The sequence below is a fragment of the Hypanus sabinus genome, chromosome 19 (genome assembly GCF_030144855.1).
Source record: "Hypanus sabinus isolate sHypSab1 chromosome 19, sHypSab1.hap1, whole genome shotgun sequence".
Classification (NCBI taxonomy): domain Eukaryota; kingdom Metazoa; phylum Chordata; class Chondrichthyes; order Myliobatiformes; family Dasyatidae; genus Hypanus; species Hypanus sabinus.
Window position 1 is genome coordinate 31,037,674 of NC_082724.1, and position 22,510 is coordinate 31,060,183.

Below are 22,510 nucleotides of genomic sequence, written 5' to 3' on the forward strand. Positions count from 1 at the left end.
GATGAAGGCCTCGCTCTAAGTAAGAACTGGAATTCAATTGTAAACAATGCGGGACAGCGGAAACCTGATTGGACGATGGCTAACCAATCAAGAGGGATGGACGACAGGTGTATATGTTGATTATCCCTGATGAAGATGGCAGTGCTTGTCATCGAAACGTTGGTTAAAATTATTATCTGTACCCGGCTGGAAGCCAGAGAAGAGTATATTCATCATATATGCCAGGAAAGCTAGACCTTTTATTTTTAAAAACACAGATGTATTTCAGTTTAGGAATTCCCATATCCAGCTGTGAATGTGGGTTGTCAGCTGGTTACCTATTCCTGAGAAGTGTTTTATCATGAATCCATTTTTTGCTGCTAGAAAATTAAATTACCATCATGCAGGTTTCTTTATTCACCAGATAGCAATGCAAAAATAAAGACAAATTCTAATGTCATTTTACAAAGCTCATGTGATGACTGAATATCTCTTGAATTATTTAGCCAGGGAATGATGCAATTTTTCAAACAAAGTCCCATAAGAAAAATACAACCCTTTAGTAATAAATCATTCAATAGATAAACGGAATTTAAATTACATTACATAAAATATTTTTCACACATGATACCAATCTCAAACCAGAATTTTACTGTTAAATTTAATTTACCAGAATTAGCCATTTATCTGAGATCTTGAACACTCTCTTGCTGAATGGTTATTTATTTCTAACTAAAATTCTATGATTTACACATTAGATTGCTATACTGTGGCACAGAACATCTGGAACTGCTCTTTTTGATTTCACCCATTCCAGTCTAATCATGTAACTTGTCCCCAAATTCATAAAATGCATGTCCTTCTGCACTACAGTAACAGTCACAAACGATTCATTGTGATCACTGCACTGATAACGACAGACTTGATAACCAGTTAGACCAACTGGGCATATATAGATACCTTATCACGTTGATAGGTGTCAAGCTAAAAGACTTGGAAACAAGGTCAAATCCGTGACCCACACAAAATGCCAAAGGAACTCAGCAAGTCAGGCAGCATCCGTGGAAGGGAATAAACAGTGACGTTTCAGGTCAAGATTCTTCATCCAGACCTCTAGCATTTTGTATGTGTTGCTCAAGAGTTCCATCATCTGCAGAATCTCCAGCGTTCAAATCTGCGGCACTGTTGAACCTGACACCCGGTCTTGAAGATACAGCTTGCTTGCCACTGTAAGATTCCACTGAATACTGCTAATTATGATTCATCGTCAGGAAAAACAATACAAGCCACCCCCACTTTTTTCTGCAACTACCAAGCACAAAGTGAATCCAACATTCTCCTTTATGGCCACCAGATATAAAAGTGAATTTATTGATAACAGGATGAAAAGCACAGTATTCAGTGCCACGGGGAGAAAGCCAATGCAGTATGTGCTGCTGAAGACTATTCAAACATGCACAAGCACGCAGTAAGGAACTATGAGATTGCATGAAATTGGTGTTACTAGTTGAAGGAAATCTGCTCTAAAACCCTCAAATGATTTTTGAAAAACTTATTCCTGACTATTCCTTGAAGCTGTGATAGCCAGGTATAATGATGGGAATAAGCTCCTGCTACCTATAAATTTTCCTAAAGGCGTGCGTCTCAAATACCCTCAGACAACTAAGTCCAGCTCCTGGCCTTCACAAGTGGCCTAGCTACTAAACCCAACAGAACCATTTCTAATTACTGGAGAAAGGGCAAAGGCAACTTACTGGCACCTTAAAACCAGTTGCTTTGGGCAGATGGGGATCGTCAGCCTTATTGGCAGCTCATCTAGGAGACAGAAAACTCAGATCTCAAGCCACCACTGCCTGGCAGCTATACCCACTCATGGGAAAGGATTTGGGAGTAAATCCCGAGCAAAATTCGGGAACTGGAGTACCAAAGGAGTACTCCTATGTTGAGTTCAATGCTGACTGTTATTTCCTGCAATGCCACTGGTGCCAAACTGATTGGATTCTGCCATTCCTTTGGATTCATCAGCTACATGGAGAGGAGGAACCTACTACATGGGCAACAGCTTGCTCTCCAAATTGTACTGCCCTGGCTTGTGTATCAGAATCAGGCTTAATATTAACCGGCATGCATTGTGAAATTTGTTAACATTGTAGCAGCAGTACAATATAACACACGAAAATAGAGAGAAAAGTAGTGAGGTAGTGTTCATGGGTTCAATGTCCACTCAGAAATCGAATGCAGAGGGCAAGAAGCTGTAGATCACATAAATCACTGGGCGTAACATCTATGGTCGAACCCAACCAATGGAGGATCTCATACTTGGACACCTAATCCTGACTGGTCACGTTATTGCAATGACAGCACATTACACTCTGCTGCCAAGATTCATTCCATAATGGAATAAACTTCAGAATCAAAGTACAATACAATGATATAGCTGTATAGTCCATTTACTATTAATGACTTTGCACTAATATCTAGACAATTGTGTTTACACATTCCTAATGCCTTTAAACAGTGTTCTGTACAAACTTAATGATTTAAACCTATTCAACTTAAAATGAATTACATAAAGCGCTATGGTGTGTAAAAATCAGATATGGATGAAATTATTACAAATAACAGGTTTAACTAAGTTTTAAAATCAACCACCTTCTTCATGAAATAAATACGTCATAAAACTTTTATCAACATAGAGGGATTTAATTAGAATGAAGCTACTGCCATTTTATAAACTATTTCACAATAAACAGAGAAAATAGAGCAACTTTCATTACTCCAGATAATCGCACAGTATTTCACAGCTGAAGAAGAATTACTTGCTGAAAATTAGTTATTGTTTTCATGTTGGAGATGTATAGCTAATTTGACATGACAAGGTCCCACAGAGAACGGTCAGTCTAAAAAGCCGGGGTATCATTGAAACCTCCTTGACTCTTCTTCAGATGCATGCTTGGTCTTTCAGTTCCATCTGAAAGGACAGGTGGAGCATTATTGCTCATCCAAAAGCAGTGCCTCTTCATGTTTATTGTTATTCATCACACATATTCAACCAAACGAAGCATCACTCCACTGGGGCCAAGGTGCAAAACACAATACATATAGTCACACATATTACATTTAGTTACGATCCAGCACATGGGACACAAACTAATATTGGCGAAGTCCCAGAGCGACAAGGGCTGAAGATTGACATAAAGTGCGCGGTGCATGTTTAGGTAAGACAATATAATGTTACCGGAACTACTTATTTATTCATCTGCCCATTACACTGCTGGAATTTAGCACAGCAATGAAGGTCCTCCAACTCTGTCTGTTGTTGGTCTCACACAAATATCGAAGGACTCTGTTTTCTCTGTAACATTTTTTTTGGACCAGCCAGGGTCGTCAGCCCTGAGCTAAACCCCCAAAGCTAGATGACTGGTGGACCACTCTGTCTGGCCTCTACCCTTGGTGATGCTACCAAGAGCCAAAGCATCAAGCCTTGACTCTAGCCAACATTGCCCTCCATGTCATTAAGACTCACAAAAGCCTCCAAAACCCTACAATAGGGTTGAGGGGCTCTTGGATGCACTGGCACTATTACTGTATAATAAAGCAGGGAATATTCATGCTCGCACAGGCGGTACCTCAGGTATATCTGCCAATATCTTTAAGCTCAACACTGTGGGACATCTGGGAGCGCTAGTAAATGAACCACAATAAACATTCACAGAAATTAATTTCATAGATATGTTTATATCTTTTTTAATCATAAGCTTATTTTTTTCAGGAAATAAACTTGAAATCATCTTTGGATGTGCATGAAGAATAAAGGCAAATCCAGACAGCTGTATCACAGTTGGAAATGACTAAATTGCTGTAATCACTTGTTCAAACCCAATTATTCTAATAGGCTCTGTGTCCTGCATTCATTCACAATTTGAGAGTTTATGAAGTTAGAAACAGCCTGCCAAATGAAACTACTCAACACTGTGCCCGTGTATTTCAAGAATATAAAACTCTGAATATCCAGGGGAAGGATAAAAATTCTAAGTACCTATATTGAGAGCTTAAGAGAAAAGAGAAAGTGGTGATCAATAACACAAGAAATTCTGCAGATGCTGGAAATCCAGAACAACACACACAAGATGCAGGAGGAACTCAGCAGCTCAGTCAGCACTTGTGAAAATGAATAAACTGTTGATGTTTCAGGCCAAGACCTTCTTCAAGTCTAAAAAGGAAGGAGGAAGATGCAAAAATAGAAAGATGGGGGGATGGTAAAGATGATAGCAAGAAGGTGGTAGGTGAGGCCAAGTGGGTGGAAAAGGTAAAGGGCTGGAGGGGGAAGGTGGACCATAGGAGAAAGGGAAGGAGGAGGGGATGAGGAGAAGGGGGGTGAGGGGTGTTAAGACAGGTGAGTAGAGGTGAGAGACCAGAATGAGGAATAGAAGAGGGGAGGGGTAGAGAAAAACTTCCAATATGAAATCAAAAATCATGTTATCAGGTTGGAGGCTACCCAAACGGAATACAAGGTGTTGCTCCTCCACCCTGAGGGTGACCTCATGGTGGCACAAAAGGAGGCCACGGATTGGCACATTGGAACAGGAATGGGAATTGCAATTAAAATTGTTTGGCCACCAGGAAGCCCTGCTTGTGGCGGATGGTGCAGAGGTGCTCGATGAAGAGGTCCCCCAATTTATGACGGGTCTCAACATTGTAAAGGCTCCTGCATTGAGAGCACTGGACACAATAGAAGACCCCAGCAAATTTGTAGGTGAAGTGTTGCATACCCTGGAAGGAGTGTTTGGGGCCCAGAATGGAGGTGGATGGGCGGGTGTAGCACAGTGGCCTCCGGCAGGGGTAAGTGCCAGGAAGGAGATAGTGGGGAAGTATGAGTTGACGAGGGAATCACACAGGGAGAGAACCCTGTGGAAAGCAGAACTGTTTTTCCCTGTTGGTAAAAATATATGTTTGATGGTAGGATCCCTTTGAGGATGCCGGAAGTTATGGAGAATGATGTGTTGGATATGGAGGGTCTTGGGCTGGCAGGTAAGGGTAAGAGGAACTTTTATCACTGTTAAGGTGGCGGGCAGATCAGGTGGGCACAGATGTTCGGGAAATGGAGGAGATACAACTGAAGGCAGAATTAATGGTGTTAGCAGGGAAACCATGTTCTTTCAAAATTGTGGACATCTCCGCTGTCCTGGAAAGAAAAGCTGCATCCTGGGAACTGGTGTGGTGGAAATGAAGGAAATGAGAAAAGTGAATACAGGAGACAGGGTGGGAAGAAAACCATGGGAATTGGTAGGTTTGTAAAAGTGGCCTTACGATGCCACAAGATATCTGGCAAAAATACTCATGTCAGTGTATATGTTTTTACCAAAAGTCTGGAGTTTAACAGCAGTTTAGGTGATCTTCATTTTGGTGTACAATTAATTTATATAACACAAAGCTAAGAGGATGAAAAAAAATAAAATGCATGATGAAGCGACCATTCACTTGTCCAACAGAAGGGAGCAGGAACGGTTTTAGAGATGTTTATAAAAGATTGAAATGGAGAGGCAGCAAAGTTAAGCAACGAAGCACGAGAGAATAGGGCTGAAATAGCTGAAGCCTCAGCTACCAATACAGATGTGAAAAATGCCAGAGGTTGAGAAGCTACAATAGGGATGCAACATCAGTATTGCTTGCAAAACAGAACGCAGCAAACTCGAGCAATTTTAAAATGAAAATGAGGATATTAAATTCATGAATTGGGAGACAGGGAGTATTTACAAGATTACAAGAGGCCTTGGAAGAATATTTCATGATGACAAACATGTGAATGAAGATTTCAGCAGCAAGGGGTTGAAATGGCGACAAAGGTGGACAGTGTAGTTGAGCCATTATTAAGTGGTACTGATTGATGGGCAGAATTTGATGATGATGTTTAGCTCAGAGTAAAACAATGCACCAAGCTTTTGCAGTTTGATCTGGGAATAATGGAGCCGCTGCATACTGAGTTTATGGAGAAGGCTAAGCAAAAACAATGGCTCTGGCCTTCCTGAGGAAGTTTTGACTTGCCCAGGATTTGGTGCTGTTGATATTTGCATAAGATCAAAGGAAGTAACGACTCAGTGACGCATCCAAAACAGAGTGTAGTTTGTACACATCCGCTTTCGCATGTTTGTTATATATATTCCGCTTTCATAACCAACCCAGTTTGTAATTGTTCAGTTTCAGATTTGGGTTAGTCCATCTCCCACCAAGTGTATTTGCTTTCTTTGAGGATACAGACAGTCCTCAAACCTCAATGGCAAACCCATCTTCAATTTTTCCGAGTACTTTTACATTTGTCACTTTCTCCCCATCTTTTGTCTGGTTCATTCTGAGCAGCTGCTCCCAGGTACGCACACGGAGATGAGCATCAGATGCCACTGGCGTGACGATTTAGTGCAAGATGTCCTGAGGACTGCCAGAAAGTTGTTGGCCTGCCAGCGCATCGAGATATCCGTGGAGGAATGACACAGTCCACCATGCAGGAGTACATGCTGAGTAACGCACTGAAGCTTGGAGCACCCTCTGCAAGGGATTGGTGGGGAACAACCACAGTGATGGGTCCCTCTGCAACTGGAGAAAAAGGAGCCCCTCAGTTATTGTAGTAATAAACCATCCCTGGGGGGGGGGGGAAGTTACAGTAGTGCTATTGATGTCTGGAACTGTAACAGAACAGTACTGAAAGCATTGACTAAGAATGTAGAGTTCAAAGTTTGAAGTATTTATTAGCCCAGCCCAAGTATTCCGTCTAGCCCCAAGTCCACTCCAGCAATGGCCACTGTGGCCCTACCTACACTCTCGACAGCAGGTTGCACAGATACTTCAAGAGCACACATCACAGCGGGAAAATACAAGCTGTGGATTGCAGTGATCACAGTTCCAGTAAACTAAATTTAGTAGAATTGTTAGTAGTTTTGTTTGCTGCCTGCAAAGGGTCGCCGTGTCTCGTCAGCACCACCTTTACAGAAGCTCGTGGCTGCAGGTCACAGCCACGGAGCCAGATTCAGCACTGAGCCAAGGGTCAATGGCTGCAGGCTGCAAACACAGCATCAGTTCAGTGCTCAAGCGAGTAAGACTCCCAAAGTAGTGAGCTGAACACCGGTTCATCCTCCACCCTTGGCCTCAATGCTTTAATCTTTGTAACCTTGCTCGGCACTTAAATCAGACGAACATCGGTTCGTTCCCGAGAATGAAAGGCACCGCACAGTTTATTCTTGCAAATTCTTTTTATGATGAATAAAGTTTATTTTGAATATATAAAAATTCCAGATGTTTGATAAGTATCATTGTTTCTTTTGCATTGGCCAAGTCACTTCTGAGAGATGTGTCAATGTCGTCTTTGAGAGAACCTTTTATTTCTAACCTTGCCTCACTATGCTCTTTCCTCTTTGCAAGATTTTTAAACTTACGATGAAGTTCGGGCATTTTCATTATCCATGGCTTTCAGATTTCAGTCCTTCTGAACCATTCAACTCAAAGAGCATTGCACGTTGATTGGATATGAAGTCAGGATAGCCAGAGTAGCCATGGAACTAGTTTCACAAGAAGAACTGCATTGTACTTTGATTAGAAGTGCAGTAAAGCATGTAAAACTGCAAAGTCACATTTGCATTGTTATTCATCATCTTTGTACAATTCAGTACAGAATGAAGCCACTGAAACTGGTCAAAAAACTCTCTGATGAATACATTTCATATTTAAAAAATGGGCCACATGGCATACTTCTACTCCTATGTCTTATGGTCAAAAAGTAGGTGATTAATATCTGCTTTGGAACACATTAATAATAAGTTGAGATCTTTTCATCAATAGCATGATAACATAAAGAAAAAGTTAATTAAATATGCAAGTTCACTCTCTGGCACCAGATTTTGTTCAGGTGCAAATCAACATGATTACTTAGCAAAACAGATAAAATTAATACAGATAAAATGAAGCATTACATTATTGCTTTGATATCATACAGTTATAGTACAATTATTCTTAACTTAAAAACAAACTGAAATCATGCATTATCAGCAAAAATCCATTTTCTATGACATGCCCACTGGTTTTCTGAAATATTTCAGTCATCAACATTTCTGTGCAGTAATTATTGTTTGTATTATGTGTAGGGCTACAGTATTTTCATCTGTTCTGGCTCAGTGTCACCTAAATTGTCTTCTTTTTGAGTTATTCTCTTTCCCATCAACATTCTTCCTCTTTTGCAGACACAAACTCACATCTGTATATGATGCAAACAATCCTTCATGTGCTTTGCCTGAACAGTATGTCCAAAGTATCAAAATTGAAAAGTGCAAAGATAACATTCCTTCTCCCCAAAACCTGCAATTTCTTCCCTGAAAATACTTTCAGGTGTTACGTACTTGTGAAACGTGACAGTGGTACCCTTGTCACGTGACTGGGGTTGAAGCTATACTGGACTTTAGGTAATGGTCTTGTGATGGTGGAGTGACGTTATTTTCCCGCCAGTAGAGGTCATGTGACAGTTTTTTTAAAAACAGGGTATAAAAGGAGGAGCCCACCCTGTCAGGGGGGCAGTTCGTGGCTGGATTTGCCATGTTGACTTCATGCCACTGCGTGATTTAATGTGATGACACAGTTTAGTTGAAAGATGAAGTTTTATCTAATGCCTAAAGTTTAAAAGGTCATTGCCAGCAGTTTCTTTACAATACTGCTAGTTGAGAATCAGTGGAGAGTGAAGTTCAGAGTTCGGGAGTTAAAGATCAAGGAGAATCGATTTTGACGGTGAAACAGGTTCGACCTTGTTTGATCCTTATTCGGAAGGAATTCGTTGACTGTTCTCGTGTTAATCCCTGCGAAATAGCAGAAAGGATTGGGAATAGTTCCGTAAAGGAAAGGTCAGTGCCTTTAAGCCGTTTCGTTACGTAACTTCTTCGTGGGAAAAGTTCGATTTGGGAACCGAAGCAACACGACATGAAAGAGAATTTAAATCGTCTTAAAAAGTCTCTCCCTTAAATGGACTGTGAGCATTTTGAACTTTTGGCAATACTACTTTAAAGAACTGTTTTTGCAACATCGCTTTAAGAATTGTTTAAGCAGCCACACAGCAGCTGATTTACGGTTACATTAGTGATTGGTTTACTTTTGGGGGGTTTGTTTTCAGTGTTTAATAAACGTGTCATTTTTTATAAAAACCCCTGCCTAACTCATATATTTATAGTTGCCTGAATCCGTAACACAGGTAACTGAAAATACTTTCACTCCAACTTACACTCAAGGCTGTCTTAGAAATACATTACTTTTCACTAATTACCACCAACTGTAATCCCTACTTAACAATACTATTTAGTACCTTCATCACATGGAATCTAGAGGTATAGAAAGGAGGCATCACCAATGCTCAAGATCATTCAAATGCTGCCCTTGGCAATGATACACAAATTCCATGAATATAAAACAAATGCAGTAGCACATTCACAATATGAATAATGCCCTGACCCAAATTTGACCGAGTGTGCTATATTCTTAATAAAACAGTCAAACGGTTCATGAGTGATGATTCAATTAGCCCTGGGAACAGACAATTTTGTCAAGGTGCCGTGTTAAAAATAGGGAAATTTCCAGAGCCTCAACTAGCCATAAGCCCTCAGCTCATAGTTGCTTCTTCAACAATTTTCATCAGCAGTTACATATATACATACTGCCACTGATACATGATGAACAGAATCAGCAAAAGAAGCTTTCTACATCTTCTACCCTGTTGTTTCAAAGATTAGAAATCCACCTGCACTATCCATGCAGTGGATAGGACAAAGAATGAGAAATAAACCTTGGACTTTACTGGCCAGCATTGAGTTGAAAAGAGATGGCAAGATCTTAAAAAGATGTTTTACATTTGTATAGACACAGTCTATTAGAACTGAGGCAAAACAGTAGTGATGTTATGGATAATACCTGGATTAGAATAGAGGAGATGCTTGTTGTCTTAAAGCATCTTAGGGAGGGTAAATCCCAAGGGCCTTCACAAGATATCTCCTCGAAATTTCTGGATGTCTAACGCAGAAACTGCAGGGGCCCTGGCAGTTATTTAAAATGCCTGAGCCACAGCTGAGGTGCTAAAGGACTGGAGGATAGTCAATGCTGCTCTGTTGTTCAAGAAAGGCTCTAAGAATAAGCTGGGAAATTATAGGTCGGTGAGCCGGATATCAGTAGTTAGTATATTATTGGAAGGTATTCTTAGAAGCATAGAAGCATTTGGATAGACAAGGCCTGATTAGGGATAGTCAAAGCTCTGTGCATGGTAGGTCACATCTGGCCAATCACATAGGGTTTTCCCAATAATAACATGGTAAACTGGACAAGCAAATTTTCAGATGACGCTATATATGGGAGCATAGTAGACAGTAAGGAACGCTATCAAAGCATGAAGTGGGATCTGGACCAGCTGGAAAAATGGGCTGAAAATGGCAGAATGAATTTAATGGAGATGAGTGTGAGCTGTTGCACTTTGAGATGACAAACCAGCTTAGGACCTACATAGTAAACCATAGTGTAATGAGGAGTGCATTAGAACAAAGGGATCTGGCAGTCCAGTTCCATAATTCCTTCGAAATGGTGCCATAGATAAATAGGGCTGTCAAAACAGCTTTTGGCATATTGGCTTTCTTAAATCAGAGTATTGAATACAAGAGTTGGAATGTTATGTTGAGGTTGTACAAGACACTTGGTGAAACCAAACCAAATTTGGAGAACGGTGTGCAGTTCTGGTCACCTACCAACAGAACAATATTAATATTATTGAAAAAGAACAGGGAAACTTTACAAGGATATCTCCAGGTCTTGAAGCTCTAAGTATAGGGAAAGGTTAAATAAGTTAGGAATACATTCCTTGAAGAGTGGGAGAATTAAGGAAGATCTGAAAGAGACACACAAAAATTTTGTGTGTCTGGATCTAGTAAATGCAAGCAGGCTTTTTCCACTGAGGTTGCGTGAGACAAGAACTCGAGGTCATAAGTTAAGGGTGAAAGGTGAAATGCTTAAGGAGAACCTGAGGGGGATCTTCTTCATTCATAGGGTGGTCTGAGTGTGGAATTGGGTGCCAGCTGAGGTAGAAGATGTATGTGCCACCAAAGAGAAGTTTGGATAAGTCCATGGATGGGAGAGGTAATCAAGGCTATGGTCCATGTATAGATTAATGAGACTGGGCAGAATTGACTAGATAAGCCAAATGGTCTCTCTGTATTCCGTTGCACCTATGACAGCCAAGGTCAATTTGAGAGATCTTGACTGAAAACATATGGGAAGCAATTTAAAGCCCTTTTCTGATATTCAGGGAATATTTAATATTAATATTTAATATTTAATTAATATTTAATGACCATGTTAAAAGACTTAAACCAGTTTTGAACAGTGCCATGCTTTAATAAAATATGCAAAAAAAATGGCTGTTCAGTCCAAAACATCAACACTGTCCGACTTGCATCTAGTATGTGTTGCTCATGATTTCCAGCATCTACAGAATCTGCTGTACTTGAGGTTTGTGCTTATGTAGTTTAATGCCCAGGTATCATTGTATTCATCATCTTTAGTGGAACTGCCATCAAATCATATTAATTTAAATACAGATTTCTGAGTATTACACAGCAAATTACTGCTAACACCTTTCTGTGTGTTACCTTGCTTGACAGTACAAATCTATCTACATCCACTGTTTAATGGAGAAGTGCACATGAAGGTCAAATGGCAAAATCAAATGACACAGCCAAGGTTGAAAACTCCAGTAGAGGGAACTAGTTAAATCATGAAAGAATAACCAGGTTGTGACATGGATAAGTTAACCAAAACCAAAATCTTTTGAAACTTGATTCAATGCCAAACAAGGCATTACTGCATTCAAAGCAGTGTTTCATGAATGAACATACCTACAATGCAATGCCACATGCCATAAGTGGGGCAAATGTGAAATAATCACAGGTGATGAAGTAGAGGACAATATATTAGAACGAACTAATTTGGAAAGAATAGCAAATGAAGATCACGCACATGGTGTTCTTGAATGAATCATTCTTGAGCCAACTTGGCAAGTTTTGACTCTCCCTGCCTTTCCAGAATGTTCATTTATGAATGACACATTCATCAATCACAGGATACCCAAAGACCTGATGGCTGATGAAATAATCATAGTTGCTCGTCCTTTAAAGAAAAACAAAAGCCAGTCATAACCTTTAGTTCATGTGTCCTTATTTGAAAGCAAGCAGAAAAAGAAATGCAAAGGCATTATCGGTTACACTAATGGGAATGGAGAGAGATCAGAATTACTTTTGAAAAGCAGAGTGAAAGCTTAGTGAAATTTCACATATCTTTCAATGTTGTTCTTTTCTCTCTCCAATTCTTGCCTCACCTTATATACTCAGTAGCTATATGATTAGGTACCTCATGTATCAAATAAAGTGGCCTCTTTGTGCATGTGCATGATCTTCTACTATTGTAGCCCATCCACTTCAAGGATCGATGTGTTGTGTTTGGAGATGCTCTTCTGCACACCACAGTTGTAAACCATGGTTATTTCAGTTGCTGTTTTCCTCCTGTCAGCTTGAAGCAGTCTGGCCATTCTCCTCTGATCTTTCCATCAACAAGGCATTTTCACCCACAGAAATACTGCTCATTGAACGATTGTTGTTGTTTAGCGTCATTCTCTGTGAACTCCAGCAACCATCGTGCGTGAAAATCCCAGGAGGTCAGCAGCTTTGGAGAGATACAAACCACCCCATCTGGCACCAACAATCATTCCACGGTCAAAGTCACTCAGATCACATTTATTCCCATTCTGGTGTTTGGCCCAAACAACAACCGAGCACCTTGAACATCATCTGCAAGCTTTCATGTGTTGAGTTGCTACAAATAATTTTGCTTTTGTTTAGACATACAGCGCAGAATAGGAGCTTCATCCCTTGGAGCTGTGCTGCCCAGCAACCCCCGATTTAACCCTAGCCTAATCACGGGGCAATTTACAGACCAATTAACCTGCTAATTAGAGTACGTCTTTGGACAGTGGGAGGAGCCCAGAGCACCTGGAGAACACCTATTCACTGTATGCAGAAAATGTACAAACACATTACAGAGAAGGTCAGGATTGAAATACAAACTCCTACACCCTAAGCTGTAATAGCATCATGCAGACTGCTATCCTCTACCGTGGCAGATTAGATATTCGCATGAACATGCAGGTGCAGGTGCACCTAATAAAGTGGCCACTAAAGTATAAATATGTGCCAAAAGACGGCTCTGACGTCTGCAAATTAGTTGCTCATTAGTTTTAGTGTCATTTTTATGATTTTTTTTATATAAACAGAAAACAATATCCCATTGGTTGTAATGTATAATCCAGACTTTCACACTGATGCTACTGTTGGCATTTTTTGACAAGCAGAGCAGCAAGGTGCTCATAGTTATTACAGAGAAAGTCAGACATTCACCTCTAACATTCCAATACGCTCAGCTTAAATGTCAAGATTCAAAATTTGGCACCCTGCTGAAGGAATGCTATCCCAGGCTAAACATAACAAACTGCTGGGGCTTATCTATTCAATGATTAACCACCACGATATATTCACAATTTCCAACCATCTCTCCAGCGTGGAAAATATTTCTTGATACTTATAAATTCCAGATTTTTATGATTGGTCACGCTAAGGAAACTTTTTTCTCTCTTATCCTTTATAATCCTATGTGGCTCTTCTTCCTTTCATATTCCATTATCGAAGTGATATGAGATTACCTTTTATTTCTACACTCTGATTTGGACTCTACACGTCTCAGTGAAGGTTCTTTAACCCGACTGGTTGAAGATGCACTGCTTGTGCACACCACAGCATTCTCGGTGTCGAAAGAGCTTTCGTTATAGACAAAATTTGTTGAACAAATAACCTGTCGGCAGTTGTAAGCACGATGAACAGCAAGCATGATTCCTTTACCAGTGACAGCAAAACCCAGAACACAAAAGCTGTCCTTCAAATGACCATTAGTAACATCTAGGTACAGCAACATTTTCAAATGTGTGGGTCAACTGACTGAAAGAAGTCTATGACATGGCTACTAACAAAGAGTAATCACAGCATATATATACATAAATTCATATTATGTTCCCCATGAACGCTTCAAAGTAAAAAAGTTTAATTCAGTTAAAATTGCTGCTAAAACAGTGAGATATAAAAGAATATTTCCAAAAAATACCATTCTGAATGAGGAAAGAATTTCAATCAGCCTGAAAGTGAACACAGAGAATAAATCTAGGCATGTCATAGTGTGTTGACAATCATTTGCAGGATTTCTTCTTTCATCATGTAAACAGTGTTACGTCAGCAACACATGTGGTTACCATGCATGTGGATAAACATTCAATATAGCCCTAAGAAGCTTAATTTAAATAACCTGATGTAAATATTGTTTTTCTTCAACAACATGGGAGCTCTGCAGCTCTCAACCTCTACACTGGAATGCTCCCAGAATTAATTTCCAACACCATGAAATAATTGTTAAAAAAACAAACACCTGATTCCAAACTGCTAGCAAAATAAATACTCATCAATTCAACTCTGCTTCCTAATTAGCTGTGATGTGGGGATTAAATGCAAAAAAGATGTGCAGAAATACCCATCAGTCAACATAGAATGAATCAGCATTGAATCTATGCCACTGTGATCGTTTACAGTGTTTAATTCACATACTGTGGTGGCACTGCCATTGGTCCACACATTATATCATTGCAAAGGCACTCATACAGTCATGGAATCATATAGCAGAGAAAAAGGCCATTCAGCCCATCACATTAACCCAATCAATAGGTAGCAACACGTATTAATCTACAAAGTTTGTAATTTTCCAGTCCTTGACCTATAGTCTTTGAAGCTTAGGCAACTCAAGTGCACATCACTGCCAAAACTGCAGATGGTAGTTGCACCTCGTCTATCCATTCAATGCCCACAATATCCAATTTTATACCGAAGGCCCCATATAAACACAAGAGATTTGGATGGCATGGTTGCTCTGCAGTTGTTGCTGCTGTCTTACAGCTCTGGGGACTCACTTTGAACCTGCCTTAAGGTGCACCCTCTCCCTCTCTGTGGGATCTGCGCATTCCCTTGCAACTGCAGGAGCTTTGGCTTCTCCCACATCCAAGGTGATAGATTAATTGCCCACATTCAATTTCCCCTTGATTTAGGAGAAGTCAATGACCATGTGAGAAACAATAAAGTTGCTGATCTACAGGCAAATATGCAGAGGGTGATTGGGACAGATGGAAATTCCTTCCTTGGGAGTGAGCATGGATCTGATAGGCTGAATGGCCTCCTTCCATGTTGAACCAGTGTGCTGCATATTTACGGACAAAACCCTGTGTAACCGAGAGCATGGGCACACACTCAGAAATCTGGAAGATGCTATTGGCAGTTTGCCTCAGTTAGCAGAACATGACCACCCATGGGGTTCACCATGACAGTGGACTTAGTTGAAGCGCCTTGCACTGGGCATGCTCGTAGAATCTCTGGATTATGTCTGAAGCCATGAATTAACAATGAGAGGAAAAGGAAAATTGCTCAGATGAGTGCATGGAAAAAGAGATGGTGCAGCAGGTAAAGATTTAGGTGTCTGGATCATTGGAGAAATCTTTGGAGAATTTAGGACCTAATCAAATCATATAGGTTGCACTTCAACCATAATGGGTCTGTCATCCTTGGGGGGTGGGGGGGAGGATAAATGTACAAAAGAATAGAGTCCGGAAGGAGTGGGTGGGTGTGATATATCATTAAGATATAGATGTGAATCATTAGAGGCAGGTCAGATACCTCATTTGTGGATATTTTTCAATATTATTCTATTTTTTTTTGGTTCCTTCAGGTTGTGATAGCCGGGGTGGTAGTGGGGACAAGCTCCCACTACCTATTAAATGCTCCCAATGGTGTGTGTCTCAAATAGCCTCTGAGAATCAAGTCCAGCTCTCGGCCTTCACGTGTGGCTGAGCTACTAAGCCTGGCGGAATCACTTCTACTGACAGGAGAAAAGGTGCGTTAATGGTGCCTTAAAACCAGTCACTTCAATCAGATGGGGCTTGTCAGCCGTGGTCGGCAGCTCGTTCAGGAGACAGAAAACGCTGATCTCAAACCTCTACTGCCCTGCAGCAATATCCACTCATGCGGAGGAAAAACCTGGAGCTGGGGTGCCTAAGGCAGTCCTACATCAGGTTCAACACTGACTTGCAACTCCTGTGATGCCGCTGATGCCAAATTGTATCTGTCCCTGCAGTTCCCTCAGATTCATCAGCTGTGTGATTCCAAACTGTATCTGCCCCTGCAGTTCCCTCAGATTCATCAGCTCCGTGATGCCAAACTGTATCTGTCCCTGCAGTTCCCTCAGATTCATCAGCTGTGTGGAGAAGGACGCAACATCTGTGATGAAACTCAACCAATGGAGGGCCTCACTCAAATTATTAAAGATATTTCAGCAAATCCATAACCTGAGAACATCGGTTTACTTTTCTCAACTGAACACTGCAGAACAGACCCATGAGAAAGTTACCAACGTTATCACTCAGCTCTCCCAGGTGTGAGAGACTACTTTCACCCCTGTAAGCACGGAGATGAAGATGTGTAGAGAAGACCCGACACTGCGAAGCCTATCCACTTCCCGCTCTTGCTCCTCTCAGGTTAGCAGACCAGGTGTTAAACATTAACTGCCTGCAGCATAGCTGTGGTAGTGAGGAGCAGGAAATACTACTGACTTTGCAATTGTTACCATGGTTGTTCATTACAATAGCAACTTCATTAGTTTTGTGTTGTTTAAATGTAAACCTCAAATCTGTCAACAGATCAGAACTTTATAGGCAATTCCACTTTGTAGCCTTCCTCACAATACGTAGCAGAAAGCAGTACTGTCAAAAATATCAGCTACTTATTAAATAAGAAAGAAACACTTTGCATAAGCGTGTTTCTTTTTAAATAGCGCAATAAACTACGCCTAATTGTTGTTCAGCATATTTGTACCTACTTTAATTGCAATTCTTTCATATGAACCACAAAACAGCCTAAAGGACTTAATTCACGTTATTCCAATTTTACAAAAATTGCAGAGTATAGTCTTGGCTTTGTGGTCTGTAAAATATTTAACACATAAGCTCAGATCAAAATTCTGCACGCACCCTGTTTTTTTTTCTACATGTTAATTGGCTGCTCTGTTATTTCAACTATTTTGATGACATCAAAGTTGCCCTTGAACTGAGGACTGACAATACCCTCCAACTCTAAACACTAAGGCCAAGCCACAGAGATTGTGAGGATGTTGCATGTAGGTTTCTGTAAGGTCATCTAAGATTGCAAATGCATTAACATCAACTGTAAGATCAAGGTGGATGTCATTCTTCTGAGTAAGCTGCTCATCAGTGAATTGGACTTTCAAGATCTCAGTTGTGTCTGTGCAGGTTCCTATGTAAAAGGAAATAATACCAGACTCCCGTTCTCAACAGTGAATATAAACATTAGCTAAACTCAACTCGTTATTAAATCTATGATGCCAGACAGACATACAGACAAATCCGAAATAATTTCTGGATTTAAGCTTTAATAGAGATGGACAGCACAGAAACAGGCCCTTCATCCCACTACATCCATCTCCATTTGCCCATCTACAATAATCTCATTTGCCTGAATTGTCTCTATCTTTATCTGACCCATTCAAGTGCTTGTCTAAATGCCTCTTAAAACATAATGATCGTATCTACTACCTCATAAAAAATAGCTTCTATCATCAACGACCCCCATCGTCCAAGCCGTGCCATCTTCTCACAGCTGCTATTGGACAGGTTCAAAGTTCAGCTACTTCCCATAAACCATTTGGTTCTTGAACCAACCTGCACTACCACAGAATAGTATACTATGACCACTTTGCATGATTACCAACTGCATTCTTTTTATTCTAATTGTGTGTCTCCTGTAACCATTCTACTATAACTTATGCATAATTTATATTTTTCTTCTGAATGTTGTGCTTGTAATGTTTTGTCATGCCTGTAATGCTGCTGCAAGGAAATTTTTCACCTGCACATACATGTACTTGTCTGTATGACAACAAACTTGACTTCACCACCTCTTCTGGCAGTGAGTTCCAGATATCAACCACACACTGCACAGAAAGAAACTTTCCACTCAAATCCCCTTTAAAACTCCTACCTTTGATCTTATATCATTTTTGTATATTCTTAAATCTATATTTGGTATCAAATATTTGCAATGCTATCTTTTTGAATTTTCCATTTGAAATAGAAAAGCTGTTTTTTTTAAAAAATATCTGGAGATACCCTCCATGGTCTTTCTAAGATGCCAAATTCCCTATATTCCAAATCCCAAAAGAATTAAAAGCTTTGCCCATGTACAACATGTGTCTTGCTACTGCCCTCTCATCCTGATGCTGCTGACGTACAAACTAAGTGGGCTACATTGCAATCATTATAACAAAGAGATCTTTGTATCTATGACAGAATCTGTGTCATTCATTTTTATTATCAATGTCATGTTTAGAACATCAACGTTGGCCTTCTGAAAAATGGCTGAACGTCAATATGTTGAGAATGTTTAAACAAAATATGCAGAGAAGCTTCAATGTTACTTTTTTATGTCCTTTGCTTTCTTTGTCCTCTCTTCTTCCCCCATTTACACTGCTTCACATTCATTTTCAACTCTTTCTTCATGGTTTATAAATGAAAAGATTCCAAAAGCTAAAGATGACCACAGCTGATGGCAGGGAGGGAATCAGAACTGAGCAGAACTATTGGCAAGACTCATGGTGGAGAGCAACTGGCTACCTTCCTGATATGCTTATTGTTAGCAAGCATTCCACTTCTATGGCTTCACTGCATAACTGACAGCAACTTCAAGATTCTTGCACAAGCTTAAGTACAGTTAGAAACATAAATGCTGGGGGAATTCCAGCAAGCTCCTGGTCCACCATTGGAATACACATGCAGTATAGCAACTGAGTCAGTAGAAAGGTCTTTCCATCAAGTCCAGCACTGGCTGTCCACCTGGGAGTGAGAGAATCAGAGAGATATACAGTATAGAAACTTCTTTCAGTCCAACACATCCCTGACAACCAAGGTGTCTTCCTGTGTGGGTCCCACCCGCCTGCCTTTGGCCTGTTTTCCTTCTGTACAGAACAAAGCAAAAACCAACAAAATACAGCATGGAATTTTACACTGTAAAAGGAGTTAAATTTTTCCTGCATGGCTTCCATGAAATGGATGCGTGATTAACCCCATTGCTCTGCACTACGCCATTTCCACTAACCTTTAAGAACAACCATCTCCCTCTCAATTAAATGCTGAAGACTTTAAAAAATCAAAGATTAATTTCATTTGTTACACGTACATCAAAACACACAGAGAAGTGCATAGTTGGTGTCAAATCAATGCAGCAAGTACTGTGTTGGGCAGCCCTCGAGCGCCAACATCGTACACCCACAATTCACCAACCCAAACTGTACATCTTTGGAATGCGAGAGGAAGCGGAAGAAACCCACATGGTCACAGGGAGAATGTACAAACTCTTTACAGAAAGCAGCGGAATTGAACATCGGCAAATGATGCAATAAAGCAATGTTCTAACCACTTCACATCTTTCGGAGCTTAAACCCAAAGATTTTTTTTTTACTTGCAACTGAGCCGTTTAGGATCAAGACACACATCCGTTATGTTGTTCAGATACCACTTAAGATGAATCCCAATTCAATTCTTATTGAAAACTGATGAGCAAATTTTCTGAAATATGGAAGATTGACCATACTGCCTGGCAATATTTCTGTTGAGCTAATGTTTTCATATGATCTTAAGATTTTGTATTACTCCCATATAATTCACCGTTTACCGAACAATACTCAATACTAGCCCACCATAGTATCAAGCTACGCCCAGCCGTTATACCTTAATATCTTCCAGTAATAGTTATGCAATGTGTCATAAAGACTTTAGTATAACATTCAAATATTAACAAGGTCACCTCTGTTTCCCATTTGAAAGCTTGCAATCAGTTCAGTTCCTGCATCTAGCCAAACAGAGGCAGTAAGAGCCAGCTGCAATGTTTCAAAATGAACATTATCAGTTACCTGACTTCCCACCAACTGCAAATAAAGCAGTTTTCATTGCTTTCAGGTTTAAAATTGTTTTATTACTGAGGTTCTCATAAAATGTCTGTTGGCTGAAGAAACATCACAACTTGAGAGCGAATTGACTTTATTCATCTCTTTCTCCAAACACTCCTTTGAATGAAGATGTACATTTAATCATTTGAATGAATAAGCCCATACAGTCTATAGATTAATATTAATGACACACTGTGATGCTGCAAATCAGTCTTTCAAGGCAGAGGGGACTTGGCATGTTCCTTAGTACTGAGTAGCACAATGGGCACTACAGTCACAGCCTGTCATTGCTGATCCTTGTTCTTGAAACAATGATAAAAGAAGCACATCAAGGTCACTCACGTGCACCATCTCTCAGCAGTAAAACCTGCACCTTGAGCGAAACCGAAGTTTCAAAATTAGAGTTTCGACTTGACGCTACTATCAACATCCTGAACAATGGTGAGGCTCAATTCCCATTTTTTTGTCAAGAGAACATAAGGTCCTGGGAGTCAAAATTCAATCCAGCTGTACCCGTATTATCTTTTCCCAGCGATGATGGGAAACAGACTCAGCAACATACTCATTACAAGTCCATTGAAGCAGACAGAGTTCCACATTTATCACTGTCCTTGAACAGACACCACAGTTTTAAGACAAAAAATCCTGGTGCCAGCATTGTCACACAAACAATCAACTCAATGGAGTCACATTCCATTCTCTGTATTAGAACAGAGGCGTTGATTGTAAAATAGCAGGAAGGAGAGTGCTGCCCATTCAGGCAATGACAAATATATTTTCTATTTTTCTGGAACTCAAAATTTTCCTCACAGGGGAAAAAAGTGCTAAAATTTAATGAGAACAAATTCTTTTGGTCCCACTTCGACCTAATTTATCTCTACCAACACTGGACAGTCAATAGTGCATTAAATGAGTGAATGGTAGAGCTTATTCCAATATTTATTTTTCAGGCCATTCTGGTAGTCTTACAATCTACAAGAAGTGTTGGATCTCTGAAACTATCTTCAGTAATCATGTCACTGGGCCCATCAAGTACACTCTGCCATTCCATCACGACTAACTTATTATTCCTCACAAACCTATTTTTAATGCCTACTTCTGTAATCTTTTTGACACCCTGAAAAATCAAGAACCTATCAAACTCCATTTTAAATACACTCAATGACTTGGCTTCCACAGCTGCCCATGGCAATCAGTTCCACAGATTCACTGCCCTCTGGTTCTAGACTCACCCACTATAGGAAACAATCGCTCCACATCACTCTATTCAGTACTCGTAGGTTTCAATGATATTCTCTCCCCCCACCCCACCCCCAGTCTTCTCATCTCCAGTAAGTCCAAGTTCAGAACCATTAAACGGTCCTCATACCGTAACCTTTTCATTCCTAGAATAATTCTCATGAACCTCTTAAGGACCCTCGCCAATGCCAGCCCATCATCTTTTAGATAAGGATACCAAAACTGCTCACAATACTGCAAATGCAACTTGAGTAATATCTTGTAAAGCCTCAGCATTACACCCTTGCTCTTATATTCTAGTTCTCTTGAAACGAATACTAACATTGTATTTTCCTTCCTCACCATCAACTCAACCTGCAAGTTAACCTTTAGGCAGACTCCTTGCTTCCTCAACACTACCTGCACATCCACTTTTCTTTGTATCATCTGAAAACTTAGCCACAAAGCCAGCAATCCTATCATCCAAATCATTGATATATAGCATGAAAAGAAGCGATTCCAACACCAATCCCTGGTCATCAGAAGCCAACCAGAAAATGGCCCCCTTTCTTTCCACTCTTTGCCCCCTGCCAGTTAGCTGATCTTCTGTCCATGCTAGTGTTTTTCCTGTAATAGCATGGTTTCTTATCAGCCTCATATGCGGCACCTTGTCAAAGGTCTTCTGAAAATCCATGTAAGCAACATTCACTGTCTCTCCTTCGTCCATCCTGCCTGTTATTTCTTCAAAGAATTCCAGGAAATTTGTCAGGCAAGCTTTCCCCTTAAGGACTACTTTATCATGTGCCAAGTACCCCAAAACCTCATCCCTTATTATGGACTCCAACATCTTTCCAAACACTGAAGTCAGGCTAATTTCCTTTCCTCTGCCTTAAATTGGAATAATACAGGCTCAAATGAAACCATCTGCAGCTGCAAGAAGGTTCATTAGGTTCACTAGTCACTCAGAGTGCTATCCTTTGCTTCTGAGCTCAACACACTTGATGGATTTGGTTATAATTTCAGAAACATGAAATGTCATAGCAGCACTACATCTGCTTGGCCACATATAAAGCAACACTTGGAGCAAAATGGCTCAAGTTACATTTTACAGCATGGCAGACAACCAAATTGTGTGCACAGTTTATCAAGA

The 22,510-nt window shown here is 40.3% G+C and overlaps 2 protein-coding genes across 5 annotated transcripts in view; both read right to left on the reverse strand.

Annotated features, from left to right (window-relative positions):
- magi1b (membrane associated guanylate kinase, WW and PDZ domain containing 1b) overlaps window positions 1-22,510 on the reverse strand; it is a 409,035-nt gene that overhangs the window by 334,476 nt on the left and 52,049 nt on the right. The window lies entirely within an intron of this gene.
- The window catches only part of LOC132377850 (uncharacterized), a 75,190-nt gene continuing 55,259 nt past the window's right edge, over window positions 2,580-22,510 (reverse strand). For both annotated transcript variants that reach the window (XM_059944279.1, XM_059944278.1), the window contains exon 2: window positions 2,580-6,570. In XM_059944279.1, coding sequence (XP_059800262.1) covers window positions 4,170-5,132 — 963 coding nt within the window. In that variant the 5' untranslated portion in view covers window positions 5,133-6,570 and the 3' untranslated portion in view covers window positions 2,580-4,169. The remainder of the gene's footprint in view (window positions 6,571-22,510) is intronic.